This window comes from Pleurodeles waltl, chromosome 9 (assembly GCF_031143425.1).
Source record: "Pleurodeles waltl isolate 20211129_DDA chromosome 9, aPleWal1.hap1.20221129, whole genome shotgun sequence".
Lineage (NCBI taxonomy): Eukaryota > Metazoa > Chordata > Amphibia > Caudata > Salamandridae > Pleurodeles > Pleurodeles waltl.
The window spans coordinates 386506793-386528284 of NC_090448.1; the positions used below are offsets into that span (position 1 = coordinate 386506793).

At 46.8% G+C, this 21492-nt stretch overlaps 1 protein-coding gene across 4 annotated transcripts in view; it reads right to left on the reverse strand.

Moving 5' to 3' along the window:
• The window catches only part of DAAM1 (dishevelled associated activator of morphogenesis 1), a 633974-nt gene that overhangs the window by 32202 nt on the left and 580280 nt on the right, over positions 1 to 21492 (reverse strand). For all 4 annotated transcript variants that reach the window (XM_069207027.1, XM_069207028.1, XM_069207029.1 and 1 more), the window contains 2 exons: positions 15651 to 15711; positions 11 to 142 (listed from right to left, as the gene is read on the reverse strand). In XM_069207027.1, the coding sequence (XP_069063128.1) occupies positions 11 to 142; positions 15651 to 15711 (193 nt within the window). The remainder of the gene's footprint in view (positions 1 to 10; positions 143 to 15650; positions 15712 to 21492) is intronic.

The window sequence follows — 21492 nt, forward strand, 5'->3', positions numbered from 1 at the left end:
CATTGCTCACCAGTTCTTTAGATTCTGTTAAAAGATCTTCCACATCAGAAAAGCTGAAGCTGGCCACTGTGATGAACTGGCTGACGACAGACACAAATTTATCCCCAGGCCGTGTTGGCTGTGATTTCTGATATTCAAGCTCCTAGAAAATAAAAAAAAAAGGCAACTTTGGTTTAGTTTATAAATCTAGACATGCACTGAACAGTGTCATCTGGTTCACTTTAAGGGTTGAGGGGATAAAACACCAAGACATGAAAATTAATTGCCTTTTTATCAAGAAAATAGAAATACGTTTGTGCAGTCTATCCTCTCCACCGCCAACCTTTATCAATTACAGTCCACAGCAGAACAGCAAACTCAATATCTGATAGAAAGTTTTTGTAGTTCGGTATCTGTGCTCTCGTTTACTCGCCACATTCATGGTGATCATGCCCAGATTATTAAGCAGAACCACACAGGCCATATGTTATTGTGGGCCAACAATGAACAATTTCATGATAAATAATAACAAAATAATGACATCAAGCATCACCTGGGGAGTTGGTGTGGAAGAAATTACGACAGTAAACATTACCAAGAGAATCTAGTAAAGCAGCCTCTGCCATCTGTGCAGCAGGCACCTCGTCTACGACAGGGGTGTCAAATATTGGCCTAATAGGCTGGACCCCGGACTGGTAGTTTATGTAATCAATTCTCATTTAGGGTCATTGTATGTAAAAGTAACCCAGGTGGATAGCCTGATAATCAGATATGGACGTGACTCTCCTGGCCCAACACTGGACACTACTGTTTCTACCAAGCTTGCATATTTTATATGGAAGAGGTTTCTAGGCGGGCAGTTGTAGGAAACTGTCTTTTTTTAAAGAGAAACAAAATGAGGTACACTGTGCAAAGAGCCGAGGAAACCCCACATATATCACAGAGGCACAAATGACATCTTTTGTGGTACTGTGGTTGAGAAGTTAGGAATATCAGAGGGTAGTGTGAATCATGTAAGGTACACACACATTCAGTGAGACACACACCCAATAAAGAAATCCAACACCAATTTACAAAAATAACACATACTCATATATCAACGTATAGATTTTTACAGTTTTTAAAACTTGGCTGTTCATATTTTGGGTGCGGTAATGTCATCCTATGGGGGAAAACGTACTGCATTGGACACTTCACAGTGACGTATGGGACTGTTCTTTGAGACTTAAGGTGAGTATGGGGCAAGGTCAGAGGCCACACCAACAGGTCACCTTGTGCAGCTCTGGGGTGTCTGGGTGCAGAGGTGTGTTACGGTGTTTGGTGTCTCATTCACATCTATGGGAAACAGTATGGTCTGGAAACTGCTGCAATCTGGGTCTGGAAGGTCAGTCCAGGGGAACCCACGGGGGGTCTCGACCCTGTTCAACGTTGTCCTGGCATATGAGAACAACGTTGGTCCACTTCTCTTCGGGCTGTGGGGCTCGGGTGCAGTGGTGGTGTTTGGCGTGGGGTCCAGTGCTGGAGCTACTCGCAGTTGGAGGGGGGTCTGCAGAAACAGGCTGCAGATGCTGTCGGGAAGCCCACACTGGGTGAGCTCAAGGTGGGCTTCTTCTCTGGAGGGCCTGGGAACCAAGGTGTCACTATTGGCCCACTTCAGCTCGGGCTAGGCCTCTCGGGTGAAGTGATGTCTGGCATCTGGTTTTTGCCAGTCATGGTCCTCCCAGTTCTTTGTTTGGGTGTCTGCGGGTGCAGGGAAGCAGCGCCGCTGCTCCAAGGAATTTCTGCTTGGCGATCTTCCGGTTTCTTGGAGGCTGCAGTGGCAAGACAGGTCAGGTGCTCCTTGAGGGGCAGGTGTATCAGGCAGGCTAGCAGGGTTGGCACCAAGTCCATCGTGGTCCCTGGTTCTTGGGTTCAGCAGGCTTCTTGTGCACTCCTTCCTTTGTGTCCAGTGAAGCTCTGAAGTCCTGGTATCAGGGGATCCCAAACAAAATACTCAATTTAGGGGGCGTAACAGGGTGTGAAGGGATACTTACCCTCAGGTCACTACACCCCTAGATGACCACTTCCTTTGGGGAGTAGGCATCACTCTGTCTCAGAATTCCTAATTTCACCACACACAAGATGCCGAAATTCCTGAGGCTGTGTTTATTTCAGGCTGGACACCCTAGGGGTGTGTTCAGCCTGGAAATGCAACACGCCTCCTTCATAGCTTATTTTCCCACCTGTCCAGGTGCCAGATGAGCCCTGGGGCAGTGGGGTAGACATCTCCCTCTGACGAAGGCCAGTTCTGTGTACCAAAGGCGGTGGGCTTCTTTGAAGCTTCCTGTCTTGAAACACGGATTTCCAGGTCATTCTGCTGGGAGCAGTGTGTAAACACCTCTCCCAGAGCAGGCTTGTTTCTGACCTCCAGAGAGGAAAGGCTCTCACCCCTGGGGGTCAGATTCTCATCTGTTGGTGGCAGACTGGTTATAACTAGTCAGTGAGCACACCAGCAGTTGGTGAGTTTTAAAGGGGCACCTCTAAGGTGCCCTCTGGATGCATGTATTAATAAATCCATCACTGGAATCAGTGAGTGTTTATTAATACAAGATATTTGATACCAAACATCCCTATCTACAGTGAAGCCATCATGTAGCTGGGGAACTCGTATTGACCAGAATCCAGCATTTGTATTTAAACAGCTTCCATGTTCACTTACTATGTTTAGGAATCGACAAACACATAGTACGGTTATATCTGCTCATGTAGATATGTCCACACACGTAATATTATGCACCCTCCTTTAAGGCTCTAAGACATGCTGTAGGGGTGACTTACAAACATTACATGCAGTGTTTAGGGGACATGGCACAGAGGCTGTGTGCCATGTCATGTTTTCACTTTTAGGGAGCACCTTGTCACACAGCCTGCAATCCATGGGGGAAGGAACGAAAGACAGGTACCCTTCAATAGAAACCAAAACTAGATAGAAGTGAACCTATAAAAGAGGAGGAATTAAAAGTTTGTCTCAGGGTATATCCTAGGGCTCTTTGCTGGACCCCCCACCTCTGTATGTTTGGAAAGAGAGATGAGGAATTATTCCCTAATCTGCTTAAAACATGTACTACATCTCTTAAAACCAGTTCAGTACCTGAGGTATGGAAAAAAGCCCTCGTGACCCCTTCACTGCAAAAACTTTCAGAGGACCAGAAGATATAAGCAACTATCGTCCAATATCTCCTCTTCCCTATCCAGTGAAAATAGTTAAAAAAAAAATATGAGTGAAATACTGGTATACTTTTTGGAGAAGCATAATATTCTGGAGGCTGAACAAAATGGTTTCCATCCAGCACACGGAACGGGGTCTGCTCTAATTCTGAATTTGGATGAGTTTAGGATGGTGATTGATGGTGGTCAAATGGCCATATTAATATTGTTAGATCTATCAGCCGCATTTGACACGGTCAACTACTGAATATTGTTACAGAGACTTAAAGCAATAGGAGTGGAGGGTATTATTTACAATGGTTTGAATCATTTTTGTTGAACAGATACCAAGCAATATCTACCCCCCTTTACAATCAAAGTTCAGTAAAATGGAACATGGGGTACCGCAAGGCTCAGCACTGAGCCCAATTCTATACAGAATATACATACACCCCTTACTAAGGTCAATTAGATCCTATGGGATCCCTTTTGTGAATTACACTGACGACACACAGCTTGTTGTATCCTGTGAGAAACAACCTTGAGTCAATAAAAAAAAAATCCAGTTTTATATATAAGAAATGGCTAGCTGGCTAAAAAAATTACTTAAAATTCACCTGGCATACTCAGGAGGAACTTCTGGTCATCGGTAAATATGGAGAATATGCAGTTATCACAGGCAGTGCGGTATCTGGGTGCTTAAATGGATGAAACACACATATATAAAACAGAAACTACCTGTCTTAGTCTGCTGATAAACCTGAGAAAAATTGTCCCACTACTGCCTCAGCCAGCTCTTAGACTGGCGGTACAAAGTACAATCCTGAGCAGGTTAGACAATGAGCTGCTGCTTGGAGCACCTGAGTAGCTCTAATCAACAGATTGTACACAGTACAAAAATTTGCAGCAAAACTGACCATGAATACAACAATAAAGGTCTCCTCTTCAGCAGCTTTGAGACCCTTACACTGGTTGCCAGTGGTGAAGGAACAAATCTCGTTCAAGGCTGTATGTAAGCGGTAAACGGTACTGGACTAATACTGTTGAAAAATAAGTTTTGCTACTATAGGCCAAGGAGGAACTTGCGCTCAGCCACATCAAATCTGATCCAGACACCAAAATTCAGGGACTTCAGGGTGGGCGGGAGTTCGCTCAAGATTACAGCGACCCAGTTATGGAACAATGTACTTGCCGAACTCAGAGCCAACAGAAATCTGGTTGTTTTAAGAAGAATCTAAAAATGTGGCTCTTTCCTAAAGAGGTCTAGAAATTGTAGGCACAGGGGTGGGCCTTGTGTAGGAGGCAGTAGTCTGGGGGTAACAGGAACCTGGCTGAGTTTCACCACAGCGCCAAGATACCTGTACTGGTGAACGTTTGCGCTTTATAAATGCCGGTTCATTCATTCATGGTTAATTTGATGGCAGTCTGCATGAGGTTGGTGCTAGGTCCCTTAGAGTGGCACAAGCTGTGCTGCAGCTCAACTTGAAGAGGGGCCCTCTTCAGTACTCATAACTTAGGTACCAGGGGTACCATTTACTAGGGACTTACAGAGATGCTAAAGGGCCTGCCACTTGGGGAATCCAGGAACACTCGCACTGGGGATCTAGTTAGCAGGAATCCAGTGCACGTCAGTCAAAGTTGCATCAAAAAACAGGCAATAAGTGTGTCTGTGTGTTTGGGGGTGGGGGATGGGGGGGTACTGCAACCAGAGCACAGTTTCCTACAGCACTCAATTTCCTTGTCAGAGTAAAGACATCTTTTCCCAGCTATCTTTCGCTGAGAGGACTTGTAGGAAGCTTGCTCTGTAAAGACATCTTTTCCCAGCTATCTTTCGCTGAGAGGACTTGTAGGAAGCTTGCTCTGTATTGAAAATGTCACTTACCCAGTGTACATCTGTTCGTGGCATTAGTCGCAGCAGATTCACATGTTGTGCATAGTCTGCCGTCTGGTGTTGGGTCGGAGTGTTACAAGTTGTTTTTCTTCGAAGAAGTCTTTTCGAGTCACGAGACCGAGGGACTCCTCCTCCTTTGTTCCATTGCGCATGGGCGTCGACTCCATGTTAGATTGTTTTCCCCGCAGAGGGTGAGGTAGGAGTTGTGTATGTTAGTAATAGTGCCCATGCAATGGAATGAATAAGTATGTACCAAATAAGGTTTAAGTAATATATTTACAAATATACAAATGTTGAAGATAACTTCCAAACGGCTACAGGCTCCCGGGGAGGCGGGTGGGCACATGTGAATCTGCAGCGACTAATGCCACGAACAGATGTACACTGGGTAAGTGACATTTTCAGTTCGGTGGCATGTGTAGCTGCAGATACACATGTTGTGCATAGACTAGTAAGCAGTGATCTCCCCAAAAGCGGTGGCTCAGCCTGTAGGAGTGGAAGTAGTCTGAAATAAAGTTTTTAGTACGGCTTAACCTACTGTGGCTTGTTGTGCGGATAGCACGTCTACACAGTAGTGCTTAGTAAATGTGTGAGGCGTAGACCATGTGGCTGCCTTACATATCTCGTTCATTGGAATGTTTCCTAGGAAGGCCATGGTAGCGCCTTTCTTTCTGGTTGAATGTGCCCTTGGTGTAATGGGCATTTCTCTCTTTGCTTTAAGGTAGCAGGTTTGGATGCACTTAACTATCCATCTGGCTATACCCTGTTTTGATATTGGGTTTCCTGTATGAGGTTTTTGAAATGCAATAAACAGTTGATTTGTTTTTCTAATTTCTTTTGTTCTGTCAATGTAGTACATTAGTGCTCTTCTGATGTCTAATGTATGTAGTGCCCTTTCAGCTACTGAGTCTGGCTGTGGGAAGAACACTGGTAGTTCTACCGTTTGATTTAAGTGGAACGGTGAAATAACTTTTGGTAAAAAGTTTGGATTGGTTCTTAGGACCACCTTATTTTTGTGTATTTGAATAAAAGGTTCTTGTATAGTAAACGCTTGAATTTCACTTACTCTTCTTAGAGATGTGATGGCAATGAGAAATGCAACCTTCCACGTTAAGAACTGCATTTCGCAAGAGTGCATGGGTTCAAAAGGTGGGCCCATGAGTCTTGTTAAGACGATGTTGAGGTTCCATGAAGGAACAGGTGGTGTTCTTGGTGGTATAATTCTTTTCAGGCCTTCCATAAACGCTTTAATGACAGGTATCCTAAATAGTGAAGTTGAATGGGTAATTTGCAGGTATGCAGATATTGCTGCGAGGTGTATCTTTATGGAAGAGAAGGCTAGATTTGATTTTTGTAAATGTAGCAAGTATCCCACTATATCCTTTGGAGATGCATGTAATGGGTGAACTTGATTATTATGGCAGTAGCAAACAAATCTTTTCCATTTGCTTGCATAGCAGTGTCTAGTGGATGGTCTTCTAGCTTGTTTTATGACTTCCATACATTCTTGGGTGAGGTTTAAATGTCAGAATTCTAGGATCTCAGGAGCCAGATTGCTAGATTCAGCGATGCTGGGTTTGGATGCCTGATCTGTTGTTTGTGTTGTGTTAACAGATCTGGTCTGTTGGGCAACCTGACATGGGGTACTACTGACAGGTCTAGAAGTGTTGTGTACCAAGGTTGTCTTGCCCATGTTGGTGCTATTAGTATGAGTTTGAGTTTGTTTTGACTCAATTTGTTTACTAGATATGGAAGGAGAGGGAGAGGGGGAAAAGCGTACGCAAATATCCCTGACCAGTTCATCCATAGAGCATTGCCTTGAGACTGCCTGTGTGGGTACCTGGATGCGAAGTTTCGGCATTTTGCGTTCTCCTTTGTTGCAAATAGGTCTATTTGAGGTGTCCCCCAAATTTTGAAGTAAGTGTTTAGAATTTGGGGGTGAATCTCCCATTCGTGGACCTGTTGGTGATCTCGAGAGAGATTGTCTGCTAGTTGATTTTGGATCCCTGGAATAAATTGTGCTATTAGGCGAATGTGGTTGTGAATTGCCCATTGCCATATCTTTTGTGCCAGGAGGCACAGCTGTGTCGAGTGTGTTCCCCCCTGTTTGTTTAGATAATACATTGTTGTCATGTTGTCTGTTTTGACAAGAATGTATTTGTGGGTTATGATGGGTTGAAATGCTTTCAACGCTAGGAATACTGCTAACAATTCGAGGTGATTTATATACAGCTTTGTTTGATGTACGTCCCCTTGTCCTTGGATGCTGTGTTGATTGAGGTGTGCTCCCCACCCTGTCATGGAAGCATCTGTTGTTATCACGTATTGTGGCACTGGGTCTTGGAAAGGCCGCCCTTTGTTTAAATTTATACTGTTCCACCATAGAAGCGAGATGTATGTTTGGCGGTCTATCAACACCAGATCTAGAAGGTGACCCTGTGCATGTGACCACTGTGATGCTAGGCACTGTTGTAAGGGCCTCATGTGCAGTCTTGCGTTTGGGACAATGGCTATGCATGAGGACATCATGCCTAGGAGTTTTAATACTGTCTTTGCCTGTATCTTTTGTGTTGGATACATGGCTTGTATAACCTTGTGAAAATTTTGAACCCTTTGTGGACTTGGAGTGGCTATTCCCTTTGTTGTGTTGATTGTCGCTCCTAAGTATTGCTGTGTTTTGCACGGCAGAATGTGAGATTTTGTATAGTTGATGGAGAAACCGAGTTTGTAGAGGGTTTGTATGACATAATCTGTGTGGTGTAAACACTTTGTGAGGGAGTTGGTCTTGATTAGCCAATCGTCTAGGTACGGGAATACGTGTATATGCTGCCTTCTGATGTGTGCAGCTACTACTGCTAGGCATTTTGTAAATACTCTTGGTGCGGTTGTGATACCGAACGGCAACACTTTGAATTGGTAATGTATTCCCTTGAATACGAACCTTAGGTATTTCCTGTGCGAGGGATGTATCGGTATGTGGAAATACGCGTCCTTTAGATCTAAGGTTGTCATGTAGTCTTGTTGCTTTAGCAGTGGTAACACGTCTTGTAGCGTGACCATGTGAAAGTGGTCTGATTTGATGTAGGTGTTTAGTGTTCTGAGATCTAGGATTGGTCTCAGTATTTTGGCCTTTTTTGGTATTAGAAAGTACAGTGAGTAAACTCCCGTGTTTTTTTGTGTACATGGTACCAATTCTATTGCGTCCTTTTGCAGTAATGCTTGAACTTCTAGTTCTAGAAGGTCTAGATGTTGTTTTGACATATTCTGTGTTTTTGGTGGGACATCTGGAGGGAGTTGGAGAAATTCTATGCAATAACCATGTCGGATAATTGCTAAGACCCAAGTGTCTGTTGTGATCTCCTCCCAAGATTTGTAAAACTGACTTAGTCTTCCCCCCACTGGTGTTGTGTGAAGGGGTTGAGTGACTTGTGAGTCACTGTTTGGTTGGAGGGGTTTTTAGACTTTGAAATTTTCCCCGGTTTCTAGGGAATTGTCCTCCTCTATACTGGCCCCGAAAGCCTCCCCTTTGGTACTGTCCCTGGTAGGTAGACGGTGTAGATTGTGAGGTGCTGGCTTGTGTGGCTTGACCCCGAAACCCCCCTCTGAAGGTTGTTTTGCGGAAGGTGCCGAAAGTGCCTCTGCCCTGCAGGGAATAGAGTGCGCCCATGGCCTTGGCTGTGTCAGTGTCCTTTTTCAATTTCTCAATTGCCGTGTCGACTTCGGGTCCAAACAATTGTTGTTCATTGAACGGCATATGGAGCACCGCTTGCTGTATTTCCGGTTTAAAGCCAGATGTGCGCAACCATGCGTGCCTTCTTATGGTTACTGCGGTATTTATTGTTCTTGCAGCTGTGTCCGCTGTGTCCATAGAGGAGCGTATTTGGTTATTGGAGATGTTTTGTCCCTCCTCAACCACTTGTTTTGCCCGTTTCTGAAATTCCTTGGGTAGATGCTCGATGAGATGCTGCATCTCGTCCCAATGGGCTCTATCATATCGCGCTAGGATCGCCTGAGAGTTGGCGATGCGCCACTGGTTTGCAGCTTGTACTGCGACCCTTTTCCCAGCCGCGTCAAACTTGCGGCTCTCCTTATCCGGAGGTGGTGCCTCGCCTGATGTGTGCGAGTTGGCTCTCTTGCGAGCTGCCCCTACCACGACTGAATCTGGTGGCAGCTGTGAGGTGATAAAAGTAGGGTCCGTGGGCGGTGCTTTATATTTTTTCTCCACCCTTGCAGTTATCGCTCTACTCTTGACAGGTTCTTTGAAGATCTGCTTTGCGTGCCTTAGCATTCCTGGAAGCATAGGCAGGCTTTGGTAGGTGCTATGGGTGGAAGAGAGGGTGTTGAAAAGGAAGTCATCCTCAACAGGTTCTGCGTGTAACGACACGTTATGGAACTCTGCTGCCCTAGCTACCACCTGTGCATACGCAGTGCTGTCCTCAGGTGGTGAGGGCTTGGTAGGGTACGACTCAGGACTATTGTCTGATACTGGGGCGTCGTATAGGTCCCAAGCGTCTTGGTCATCTTGGCTCATGGTGGTATGAGCCGGTGAATGTGACGGAGTCTGTGCCGGTGATACATGAGTTACAGGTGGAGGAGAGGGTGGCGGGGTTACCTTTTTAACCACTTTTGTTTGTGGTGTTTGTTCCTGTGTTTGGAACTCGAGTCTCCTTTTTCTCCTGATTGGGGGAAGGGTGCTGATTTTCCCTGTCCCACTTTGTATGAAGATCCTCTTTTGTGTGTGGTCCACGTCAGTGGTCTGCAACTCTTCCTCAAATCTGTGCTTGCGCATTTGAGAGGACAGTGATTGTTCCTCTGAATACGAGCTGGCAGTCGGTTCGGTTGCCGGTCGTTTTGGCACCAAAACTGTCTTTGCTTGTTTTCGGCTCTGAGGAGAATTTCCTCTTTTTCGGAGTCGAGCCTTCTCGGCGTCGATCCTCCTCGGTGCCGCTGTCTCTGCGTCGAGCAGCTTCGGTTCCGCTGTCTCGGCGTCGATCTTTTTCGGCAGCAGTGTCTCGGTCCCGAGATTGCTGCGTGCCTGTGTCTCGACCCGAGTCGGACGATCTCGGCACCGGTTCGGCCTTTTTCGGTGCTGATGGTCGGTCACCTACTTTATGGGTTGAGCCATGGCCTGTTGGCAGTGGCATCCCCTGGGCCTTGTTTGTTTTCTTGTGTGGTGCTTGCTTCGACGTCTTACTCACGGTTTCTTCGACGTCGAATCCGTCCGAGTCCGATTCATGAATGGAGAAGGCTTCCTCTTCTTCTCCTTGTTCCTCGAACCCTCGTTGTCCTGTCGGCGTGGCCGCCATCTGTAATCTTCTGGCTCGCCGGTCACGGAGCGTTTTTCGGGACCGAAACGCACGACAGGCCTCACACGTCTCTTCCTTGTGCTCGGGCGACAGGCACAAGTTACAGACCAAATGTTGGTCTGTATATGGAAATTTATTGTGGCATTTAGGACAGAATCGGAACGGGGTCCGTTCCATCAGTGTCGATCTTACACGCGGTCGGGCCGACCAGGCCCCGACAGGGGATCGAAATTACCCCGAAGGGCTACCGGAGCTCTTCATGATTCGGTGTCGATTCTATTCTAACCCGATACCGAATGAAACAATACCGACGTAGTTTTCCGAAGTTATGACTATCTTTCCGTCCCGAAACCCGGAGCGAAAAGGAACACGTCCGAACCCGATGGCGGAAAAAAAACAATCTAACATGGAGTCGACGCCCATGCGCAATGGAACAAAGGAGGAGGAGTCCCTCGGTCTCGTGACTCGAAAAGACTTCTTCGAAGAAAAACAACTTGTAACACTCCGACCCAACACCAGACGGCGGACTATGCACAACATGTGTATCTGCAGCTACACATGCCACCGAACATACTATTTCAAAATGAGATATAGTGTGCACAGAGTCCAGGGGTTCCCCAAGAGGCTTGACAGAGGCAATAATAGATAATAGTAATGCTCTATTTGTGGTAATGTGGTCGAGCAGTTAGGCTTATCAGAGGGTAGTGTTAAGCATTTGTTGTACACACACAAGCAATAAGTAAAAACACACACTCAATGACTTAACTGCAGACAAATAGGTTTTTATATAGAAAAATATCTTTTGTTAATTTATTTCTAGAACCACAAGATTCAGTTTGCAGGTAAGTACATTAAATGAAAGGTACTTTGCATAGGTAGGTTCAGTACTGTGCAATTTAAAACAGTTCCTGGGGGAGGAAAATACAGTACTGATTTGGAGGTAAGTAATCGACTTACAGACTCAATCTCCGGGGCATAGGTAGCCCACCGTTGGGGGTTCAAGATATCCCCAAACACCCAGCACCAGCAACACAGGGCCGGTAAGGTGCAGGGGTCAAACAGGAGCCAAAATAACGTAGGCGCCTATGGAGACAGGGGGTACTCCGCTTCCGGTCTGCTTGCAGGTAAGTACCTGCGTTGTCGGAGGGCAGACCAGGGGGGTTTAGAGGAGCATTGGGGTGGCCCCAACTAGGCACCAAACACGCACCCTCAGCAGCATGGGGGCGGCCGGGTGCAAGGCGCAAACAGGGCGTCGGGTTCCCAATGGAACTCAATAAGGTGGACCTGGGGGGTCACTTAGGCGCTGCAGGCAGGGCACAGAGGGGCTTCTCGGGCAAGCCACCAACTGGACAGGGAGGAGGGCAGCCTGCTGGTCACTGCTGCACCGGTGGTCGGTTTCTTTAGAGTCTGAGGGCTGTGGGTGCAGTGCTTCTCCAGGCGTCGGATATCTTCACCCCGGGCAGTTGTGGTCAGAGGGATCCTTGGGATTCCCTCTGCAGGCGTTGTTGTGGAGAGGTCAGCCAGGGTGGACATTTTGTCAGAATCGCCTGGGGGTCCTCTCTAGCTGGTTGGTTCCTCTGAACACAGGCCTGGGGCGTCGGGTGCTGAGACGTTTTGGACTCACGCTTCTGGAGTGAGGTGGGAGTCCCTTTTAAAGATGGTTGCTTTTTTTTCTTGTTAGACAGGTCCGATGTCCACGGGAGTTTCGTGGTCCTAGGTAATGCAGGCAGTCCCCTGGAAGCTTTTCAGGGGTTGCTGGTCTTGTAGAACGCGTTGCTTCTTATTTGGCAGATTTTTGAAGCAGGAGACGGGCCGGTAGGGCTGGGGCCGAACCAGTTGTTGTCTCCTCTTCTCCGCGGGATTTTCAGCTCAGCAGTCCTTCTTTTCTTGAGGTCGTCAGGAATCTGGAGAGCTGGGTTCAGGGTTGCCCCTAAATACTAAATTTAGGGGTGTGTTAGGGTCAGGGGGCAGTAGCCAATGGCTACTGTTCCTGAGGGTGGCTACACCCTCCTTGTGTCCACTCCCTCTGGGGAGGGGGGCACATCCATATTGGTCCAAATCCCCCAAAGCAAGATGAAGGATTTCTCAAGGAGGGGATCACTTCAGCTCTGGACACCTTAGGGGTGGTCCTGGCTGAGGGGGGTGACTCCTCCTTTTTTTCCCCTCACTATCCCTCTGGACTTGCCGCCAAAAGTGGGGACTTGTCCAGGGGCGGGCATCTCCACTTGCTGGAGTGCCCTGTGGCTTGTAACACCAGGCTTGAGCCTTTGAGGCTCACCGCCAGGTGTTACAGTTCCTGCAGGGGGAGGTGTGAAGCACCTCCACCTAGGGCAGGCCTTGTTTCTGACCACAGAGTGCACAAAGGTACTCACCCCATGTGGTCAGAAACTTGTCTGGAAGTGGCAGGCTGGCATAGACCAGTCAGCCTTACACTAGCAGTTGGGCTAACATACAGGGGGAATCTCTAAGATGCCCTATGTGTGCGTTTTTCAATACATCCCACACTAGCATCAGTGCATGTTTATTGTGCTGAGAAGTTTGATACCAAACTTCGAAGTGTTCGGTGTAGCCATTATGGTGCTGTGGAGTTCGTAATGACAAACTCCCAGACCATATACTCACTATGGCTACCCTGAACTTACAATGTCTAAGAATTGACTTAGGCACTGTAGGGGCATATTGCTCATGCAGCTATGCCCTCAACTGTGGTATAGTGCACCCTGCCTTAGAGCAGTAAGGCCTGCTAGAGGGGTGGCTTACCTATGCCACAGGCAGTGATTTATGGACAGGGCACCCTGAGGGAAGTGCCATGTCGACTGTCTTTTCTCCGCACCAGCACACACAAGCTGCCAGGCAGTGTGCATGTGCTGAGTGAGGAATCCCCAGGGTGCCATAATACATGCTGAAGCCCTTAGAGACCTCTTGCCACAGGGCCCTTGGTACCAGGGGTACTTTTTACAAGGGACTTAACTGTGGGCCAACTGGGTAAACAAAGGTACAGTTTTAGGGAAAGAACAATGGTGTTGGGGCTTGGTTAGCAGGGTCCCAGCACACTTTCAATCAAAGTTGGCATCAACACTAGGCAAAAGGTGAGGGGGTAACCATGCCAACAGTCGCATTTTCCTACAGGACTTTTGGGTGAAGTTAATTTCTTAACATTCTTCTGATCCTCATGCGAACCAGAAAGTAGCCATCCTTCCCCCGCTGACTCCAAGTGGGGCTAAAGGGTTAGGATAATCACATCAGTGTAGGGTATTTACCCATATTTCCATAACCTCATGATTTGTATTGAATGAAAGCTATATCCTACCCCTTGTTTGCCCCATTACTAAGCCAGCCTTCTGCAAATACTGAAAGTTTTCCCCAAAGACAATACAATGAAAAAGAACTGTTCTCATCTTCAAAATGCAGCCCAGGTGCGTCTAAGTTCTGAGTGGTATATTTATTAAATGTGCTCCCCGGTCCTAATCCGACTCACATAAGGAGTATGATTATCTTGTAGTTGGTCAGGTGCAAGTGTGGTGGTGTGACTGGAAGTTAAGGCATAACCTGTAATTAAGAACTTGCCTCATACCTGAATGACCTCTGAGTCTTGTGTAAAAACCCTGCCCTGTGTCCACAACTGTGTTTCCAGAGGGGTATGCTTGTTAGGATTATTCAAGCTAAGAAGCGGACCTTGATATGAAGGGATACAAAGTTCTGCTAGAATGTTTTTATATAACATGGTTTATTTCCACAGGATAGTTTAAGTGTAGTTATTAGACATGTATATCACCTGGGAATCAAGCTGCGTCATTCAGCATTGAAATAATGCTGTGATTCAATGTTTGCAAGTTTTTATGACATCCTAGCTCAAATAGTAGCGTCCAGAAAGTCTGTATCCATGGACCTTATTATTATTATTTTTTAAAAATTTATGGATGTGAAGTGCAACTTTGTTGGCCAATTAGAGTGGTCAAGTTGGGATATATTTCTCTAATTTCCATTGAAAGAACAAAGTCCAAATACCATGAAATGCTCTGCTGATCACATGCAACAGCTTGAACTCTAAACTTAATTTGATAGGAATTCACTGGAGTTGCTGGTTGGTTGGTGGTTACACAGCCCTTGTGCTCAGTTCTGGGTTTAAATTAGGAAGAATGTATTAGTTGTTTCTATTCTAGCTAAACACTTGTATAGGGGACATTGGTACTGAATTGCAGGAATCCAGCCTCATCATGACAACATCTTGCACCAGTTAAAAAAATCATTATAGTGTTGCTAAACAACTGGTGAATTTTCCAAAGAACCGAAAGGCAATGGCAACACAATTGCAATAGCTAGCTGAGTTTTGATCCAAAGGCTATGTGGCCTCCCTCAAGGCTCAGCCATACTCTCAATGTAGCTTAGCCTCTTCATTAAGCTGCCAGCTGATATACTATGCGCCCAAAAATATTTTTCAGTAATCTTTGGAACACATATAATTACACCAGAAAGTGTATTGGCAGATCGCCAGATACAAATTTTATCAGGTGTACTGAGACAACAGTAGCCTCATCAGTTGTAAACTAACATGTATTTGTGTATGACATTAGAGGATAGGGAGGAGCTGCCTAATTTTCTTGAGGTTTTAACTCGTGATTAATAAACACTAATGATCAGACCCAAACTAAATTGCTTTGGGAGGGTAACATGCTGAAAATCACTAGTCGTCAGAAACTAACTACCCAAAAATTAGGCGGGCTGAGAATCTACAACCACAATATTTCTTTCACATTAATTTCATGGTACGTAGGAAACAGATGTTAAGCGGTTGGGTCTCTATGGGTCAAACGACCGCAGTCCGTGTCTTGAATAACCATCTATGTGCCCACCGCTGAGACATGTCAACAGAGGAAAGCACAGAGGAAGGCCATCCAAATGAAGACAAACCATCACAGGATCATTGTTTTTCCTATGTTGTTCCGGTTGAACAGCACCAAGAAACTAGGAGCGTAGCTGGTATACAATTTTATCAGTTCCAGACAGCAGTGACACAAAAGCACACAATAAAGCTCTCCCTGCCCACCCCCCAGCCCCAAAAAGTTTGTCACTTCTCATTGTCCACTTCAGTTTCTAACCAGGGAAAATTAACTGATATTAAGCCAGAAGTCTTTTAGCTAAGAACAGATGTATGCAAAGCAGGAAAGACGATTATACTCTACTTAAGGAAGCCAGATAAAAGCACCTTTGTTAAAGGTCCCACATCCTGTGCTTCTAAGAAGGAAACATGAATAAAAATATATATATATATATTTATATATACTTACAGCCTCAACTGCTTTCAAACCACTTCTCAGTGTGCTGATTTCTTTGTCCAGCTCAGTCATACTGTAAATAACAGTTTTACGAACAAAGAGAAAGTCAGAGACCTGCAGTTAAATCAACTAAAACAATACACATTTTCATGAAAAAATGCATTTTGCAGCTCTAAAACAGTCTTTGCTATCACCAAAACGCAGTGCACAGAACTGTCTTTTTTGCATTAGGCACCTAACACTTGTACGGCGTTGTGGAATTTTTCAGGAGGAGAAGTGCCTGTGAAAGTGCCACAGGCTCCAAAAGAGGTAGTTTCATGTCAAGCATCTGAGCAGAATTAGCTGGACACAAGTGTCTAGATGGTGATCGCCAGCTGCATGTAGGACATGAGGATGGGGTGGGCAGGTCATGACCAGACCCAATACACCAGCGGGTTGGCACATATGTGGCTTTCCATTCTATCAGTAGCAATGTTGACTGTCACCATGTCATATGCCCATTTGAGGTCAAAATGGATTGTACAAGATTGGATGGGATCCTAGCAAGACAGAGCAGACATCTGTAGCTTGATGAGCCACATGCCCAGAAACAGATGGTGTTACCTTGGATGAGCTGCCATTAGTCAGGGCAATGTGATTTATGCTAGACCACTGTAATCAAGAGGCAACAACGAGGTACAGGAGCGCAATGGTCACAAAGCTTCAACTCATGCCTCTTACCATTTGTCTAAACTTGTAAACAATCTTAAGGCTAGTGAGTACCAACCACTGTTCTGGACCACAATGCACATCCTTCCAGTACAAAATGTTAGAAAGTAGATGCTCTTCAAAATGAAAGAACACATTGATTAAACCAACCATACACCTGAGTCACCTACGATATGTATAAGTCATGCCAGGTCAAATAAGAAAGAGAAGAGGAATTATTTTTCGTCCTTTAGTGTCTTCTAGTTTTGTGTGCTTGGATTAAATGTGCAGGGTTTAGTAGCATGTTTTAGCTATGATTTAGTTTTATACACTGTAGAAATTCTGGAAATATTATAATCATACCTGATCTTTTAGCAGTGCTGAACAAGTTACTTACCTTCGGTAATGCATTATCTAGTAGAGACATATTCCACTTGCAGATTCCTTACCTTAAAATGTCTCCAGTGCCATTCTGGATATGGAGATGTTTCTTGAGCAATACCCCTGCGCACTGTTAGGTGGTGTTGATTGGCTCCGCATCCGTCGTCAGTGTTGTGCAAACTGGATATGATGTCCAAGACCTACACAGGAACCACCCCAGTGCGCTGATGGCAGATTCTTTTCACAAGTTTTCACACTAGAAGCGTGGAGCCATGAAGAACACTGACCACTGGTGAGGTAGAAACAGGGTTCTGAAAAGGAAGTACCTGACCCTAGAAAGCAGTTTGCAGAGCTGGCAGAATGGGTGGGTCAGTAAGGAATCTGCAACTAGAATATGTCTCTACACGATAATGCTTTACCAAGGTAAGTAACTTTTTTATCTGATAGAGACTTCTAGTAATAGATTCCTTACCTTAGAACAGATACCCAAGCAATAACATCCCCGGAGGTGGGTCTTCAAACCAAGATCATACTAAGACACCATGCAGGACTGAACGGGCAGAGTACACGTCCCTATGAACCCGACTCTCCAGGCAGTAGTTTTGTGAATATGCGCAGAGATGCCCACAATGATGCCTGACAGATGTCCAGGACAGGAACTCTGCGTGCGAATGCAGTGGTTGCAGCTGTAGCTCTGGTAGGATGAACATGCAAACCCTCTGGAAGTTGCTTTTTAGCCAATGAGTAGCACATTTTAATGCACAGAATGATCCATCTAGAGTTGGTTCTCTTCTGCACTGCCCAACCTTTCTTTGTACTCATATACCCAACAAAAAGGTGATCATCCACCAGGAACTCTTTGGTACGATCAAGGTAGAACGCCAACACTCTTTTTGGGTCCAGGCGGTGGATTCTCTCCTCTTCCTTAGAAGGATGTTGGCATGCGTGAAAAGAAGGCAAGGTGATAGATTGGCCTACATGAAAGGGTGTGACCACTTTTGGCAAAAAGGAACCCCTAGAGTGCAGTACCACTTTGTCAGGACAGATGGACAGGTAGGGCGGCATAGATGACAATGCCTGTAGGTCACTCACCCTGCGGGCAGATGTAGAGGCCACAAGGAAGGCTGTTTTTAACATCAGAAGCCTTAGAGGACAATTAAGGTGCATCTCAAAAGGAGCACACATTAAGAAAGTAAGAACCAGATTCAAATCCCAGTGGGGCATTATGAATGGTGATGGAGGAACCATATGGGTAAGACCCTTAAGGAATTTACTGATAATAGGATATTTAAATAAAGATGGTTGGTCAGGTAATCTCAGAAAAGCAGAGATTGCAGACAAATAATCTTTGAGGGTGCCCAAAGCAGAGGCTTGCTGGGCCAAAGAATGTACAAACAGAAGGACCTCAGAAAGAGTGGCAGAGAGGGAGTCAACAGACTTGTCTGTGCACCTTGCCACAAATTTGCTCCATCGATAGGCGTATACCATTTTAGTGGAGGGAGGCCTGACTGCCAAGATAAAGTTACAGACTTTGGGCGGAAGGTCAAACGCAGTCAACTGGTGCCACTTAAACTGCATGCAAGAAGGAGAAGACTGGACAGGTTCGGGTGGATAACCCCACCTGCTGCTGCAACAGAAGGTCCTTCCGAAGGGGCAATCTGATCAGAGCATCGATGGCCATGCTCAATAGCTAGGGATACCAGACTCTTCGTGCCCAGTCCGGAGCCACAGGGATTACTTAGGCCTGGTTGTTCTTGATCATCTTGAGAACTCTGGGCAGAAATGGTATGGGTGGAAAGCCGTACAGGAGGCCTGAGCTCCACTCAGGACAAAAAGCATTGCCAAGTGAGTGCCGCCCTGGAAACTCCAAAGTGCAAAACTGCTGACACTGTGCGTTCTTTGCGGAGGCAAACAGATGTAACCAAGGCTCTCCCAACTGCTGAAATAGACCTTGCGCCACCTCTGGGTGGTGATGTCATTCACGATCAACCAGGCAGTGTCGGCTGAGTTTGTCCGCTCTGGTGTTCCGAGAACCCGCAAGGTGCTGAACCACCAGGAAACTTCCCTGATGTTCAAACCATGTCCATGACCTCACCCCACCCTGCTTGTTGCAGTACCACATGGCGGTGGTGTTATCCGTAAACACCTGCACTACTTTCCGTTTCGGAGAGGGAAAAATGCTTTCAATGCCAGTCTAATCTCCCTGAGTCCCAAAAGATTGATATGGAGCCTGGACTCCGTCAGAGACAAGACGCGTCTGATCTCCGCCTCTCCCATGTGGCCGCCCCATCCTAGGAGCGACGCATTTGTCACAACTGTCAGATCTTGCTGGGGAAAGGAGCGTGATCTGCGTCTGACCTATCGCGGTTCAAGAGCCACCACTCAGCAGATCCTGCACAGTTCCCTCTGAGATCTGAACCATGTCAAAAAGATTTCCCTGATGCTGCACCCACTGGAACTTCAGATCCTTCTGCAGAGCCCACATATGCCATCTGGCATGCAACACAGAGAGATGCAGGAGGCCATTAGGCGCAGCAGCCTCAGAATCAGTCTCACCAAAATCCAGGATAGAGGCTGAAACATTGATATCATAGCCTGAATATCCTGGACTCGCCGTTTGGGAGGATAAGCCCGAAACTGCACCGTTTTCAGAAGAGCTCCGATGAAAGGGAGCATCCGAGAGCGAGTCCGGTGTGGCTTTGGCACGTTTATAGTGAACCCCAGCGCATGCAGGAGGTCCGCCATAGTGTAGAGGTGGGAGACAACAGCCTAGGCGAGCCCACCTTCAATAGCTAGTCATCGAGGTAGGGGAAAACTGAAACCCCTGACTGGCGAAGATGAGCTGCGACCACCGCCATCACCTTGGTGAACACTCAAGGGGTGCTGGTAAAGCCAAAGGGTAGCAAGATGAACTGAAAATGCTCATGGCCTAACGTTTCAAAGGGGAGTGAGTAGCCCCTTTGGACTATTTGCAAAACCCACCTGTCTGATGTGATGGATTGCCAGCAGGGCAGGTGATGATTGAATCCTGCCCCTGACTGGTCCTTGGTAAGGAAGCGTCAGACTAGGAAGGTTTGGAGGCTGGGCAGGGGGTGGGTGGACTGGCTAGACCACTAGCACCCTGATCCACAAAGATGCTGGATCCCAAGTCCCCGATCACACAAAGGCTGGGCAACATGCGTAGCACAGTGACTGGAGGGGAACAGACGTGGTTGGTTCCGTAGCCACAAAAGGGACAAAAAGCAGACTGAGGTGGATGAGGGGCAGTTGCGAGGCACAAAGACCTGGCCGTAGACTGGGACTCCTTAAAGTGCTCAAGCACAGAGTCTGCTTTGTTTCAGAAGAGATGGGTGCCAAAGGGCATGTCCGTAAGGGTGGATTGGACATCCCCTGAAAAGCCAGTCGTCCTCAACCAAGCATGGCGCCTTAAGGCCACCCTTGATGCAATCGTTCTGCCTAGTGAGTCAGTTGTATCCAGCCCACATCTTTTGTGAATTTTGCTGCGTCTCTCCTGTCAGCAAGACCAGGAACGGATCCATGGGTGCCCGCCCGGAACCAAGGTGGAAGCCACCGGCGTGAACCCAAGGGGGTCCCTGCCAACTCTGCAGGACCCAAAGGCACGTCAGCAGTGGGGCTGCTCAAAAATGAGGTGCATGGCCTCATAAAACTCCTGGAGTTGGGCAGGGTCACTTCGGCTCCTGGAAACTCGGGGAGGCGCGGAGTCGGCACAGGCTCCGCAGAGGGAGGCTATGTAGAAAAGTGCCTATTTTGACATGGTCACCCCTCTCACTTTTTGCCTGGTTTCTGGTGTGGTTTTGACTGTTAGTGCACTGGGTCCCTTGCTAACCAGGTCCCCAGGGCCAGATCTCTTTCACTAAAACTGCACAGCTGTTTTGCACAATTGACAAACTCTTTAGCTACCTCTGTAAGTTTCCAGTAAATGGTACCCCTGGTTCCTAAGGTACTAAGGAAAGTCTCTGATGGCTGCAGCACCGATTGTGCCACCCTCAGGGACCCCCTCACCAAACTCACACAAGTGCTGCCACTCCAGATTGCATGTGTTGGTGCGGGCCAGATTGAAAACAAGACCTGTCACATATACCCCTGTGTTCCAGGTCCCCTATCACTGCATGTGTGAGGTGTAAGTCACCCCTAAAAATGGGTGCACCCAGGCACATGTGAGGGCATATAAGCATGAGCAGATATGCTCCTGCTAGGTCTCTGTTGATTCTGGGACATAGTAAGTGCACAGGGAAGCCATTTTAAAATACATGTGCTGGGCACTGGTCATTATGAGTTCCCCAGCTACATGATGGCTTCTCTGAATCCTGGGATGTTTGGTATCAAACATCTCAGAATAATAAACCCTTACTGACCCCAGGGATGGATTTAATAAAAAAATGCACCCATAATGCACCTTAAAGGTGCCTCCTGAAAAACCTACCAACGCCCACTGTGTTGACTGACTGGTCCTGACCAGTTCAGCTAACAAGGACACGTTTCTGGCCTCCTAAGGTGAGAGCCAGCACTCTTGAGGGCATGAGACAAAAGCCTGCAGTGGGCAGAGGTGTGGCCGCCTCTCTCAGGCTGGATGGACATTTCAGGGTGGGGAGCTTCAAAGGCCTTGCCGCCTTTGTAATGCAACCCAGGTCTCTCCAAATGGCTGAGATGACCAACACCCCTGACCTGATACCACTTTAGATGGCAGCCCAGGTGGGAAAATTACTTAAATTAGGAGGAGTGCCCACTTCATGCCAGTCCCACCCGTAAGGTGGACGAGCTGAAG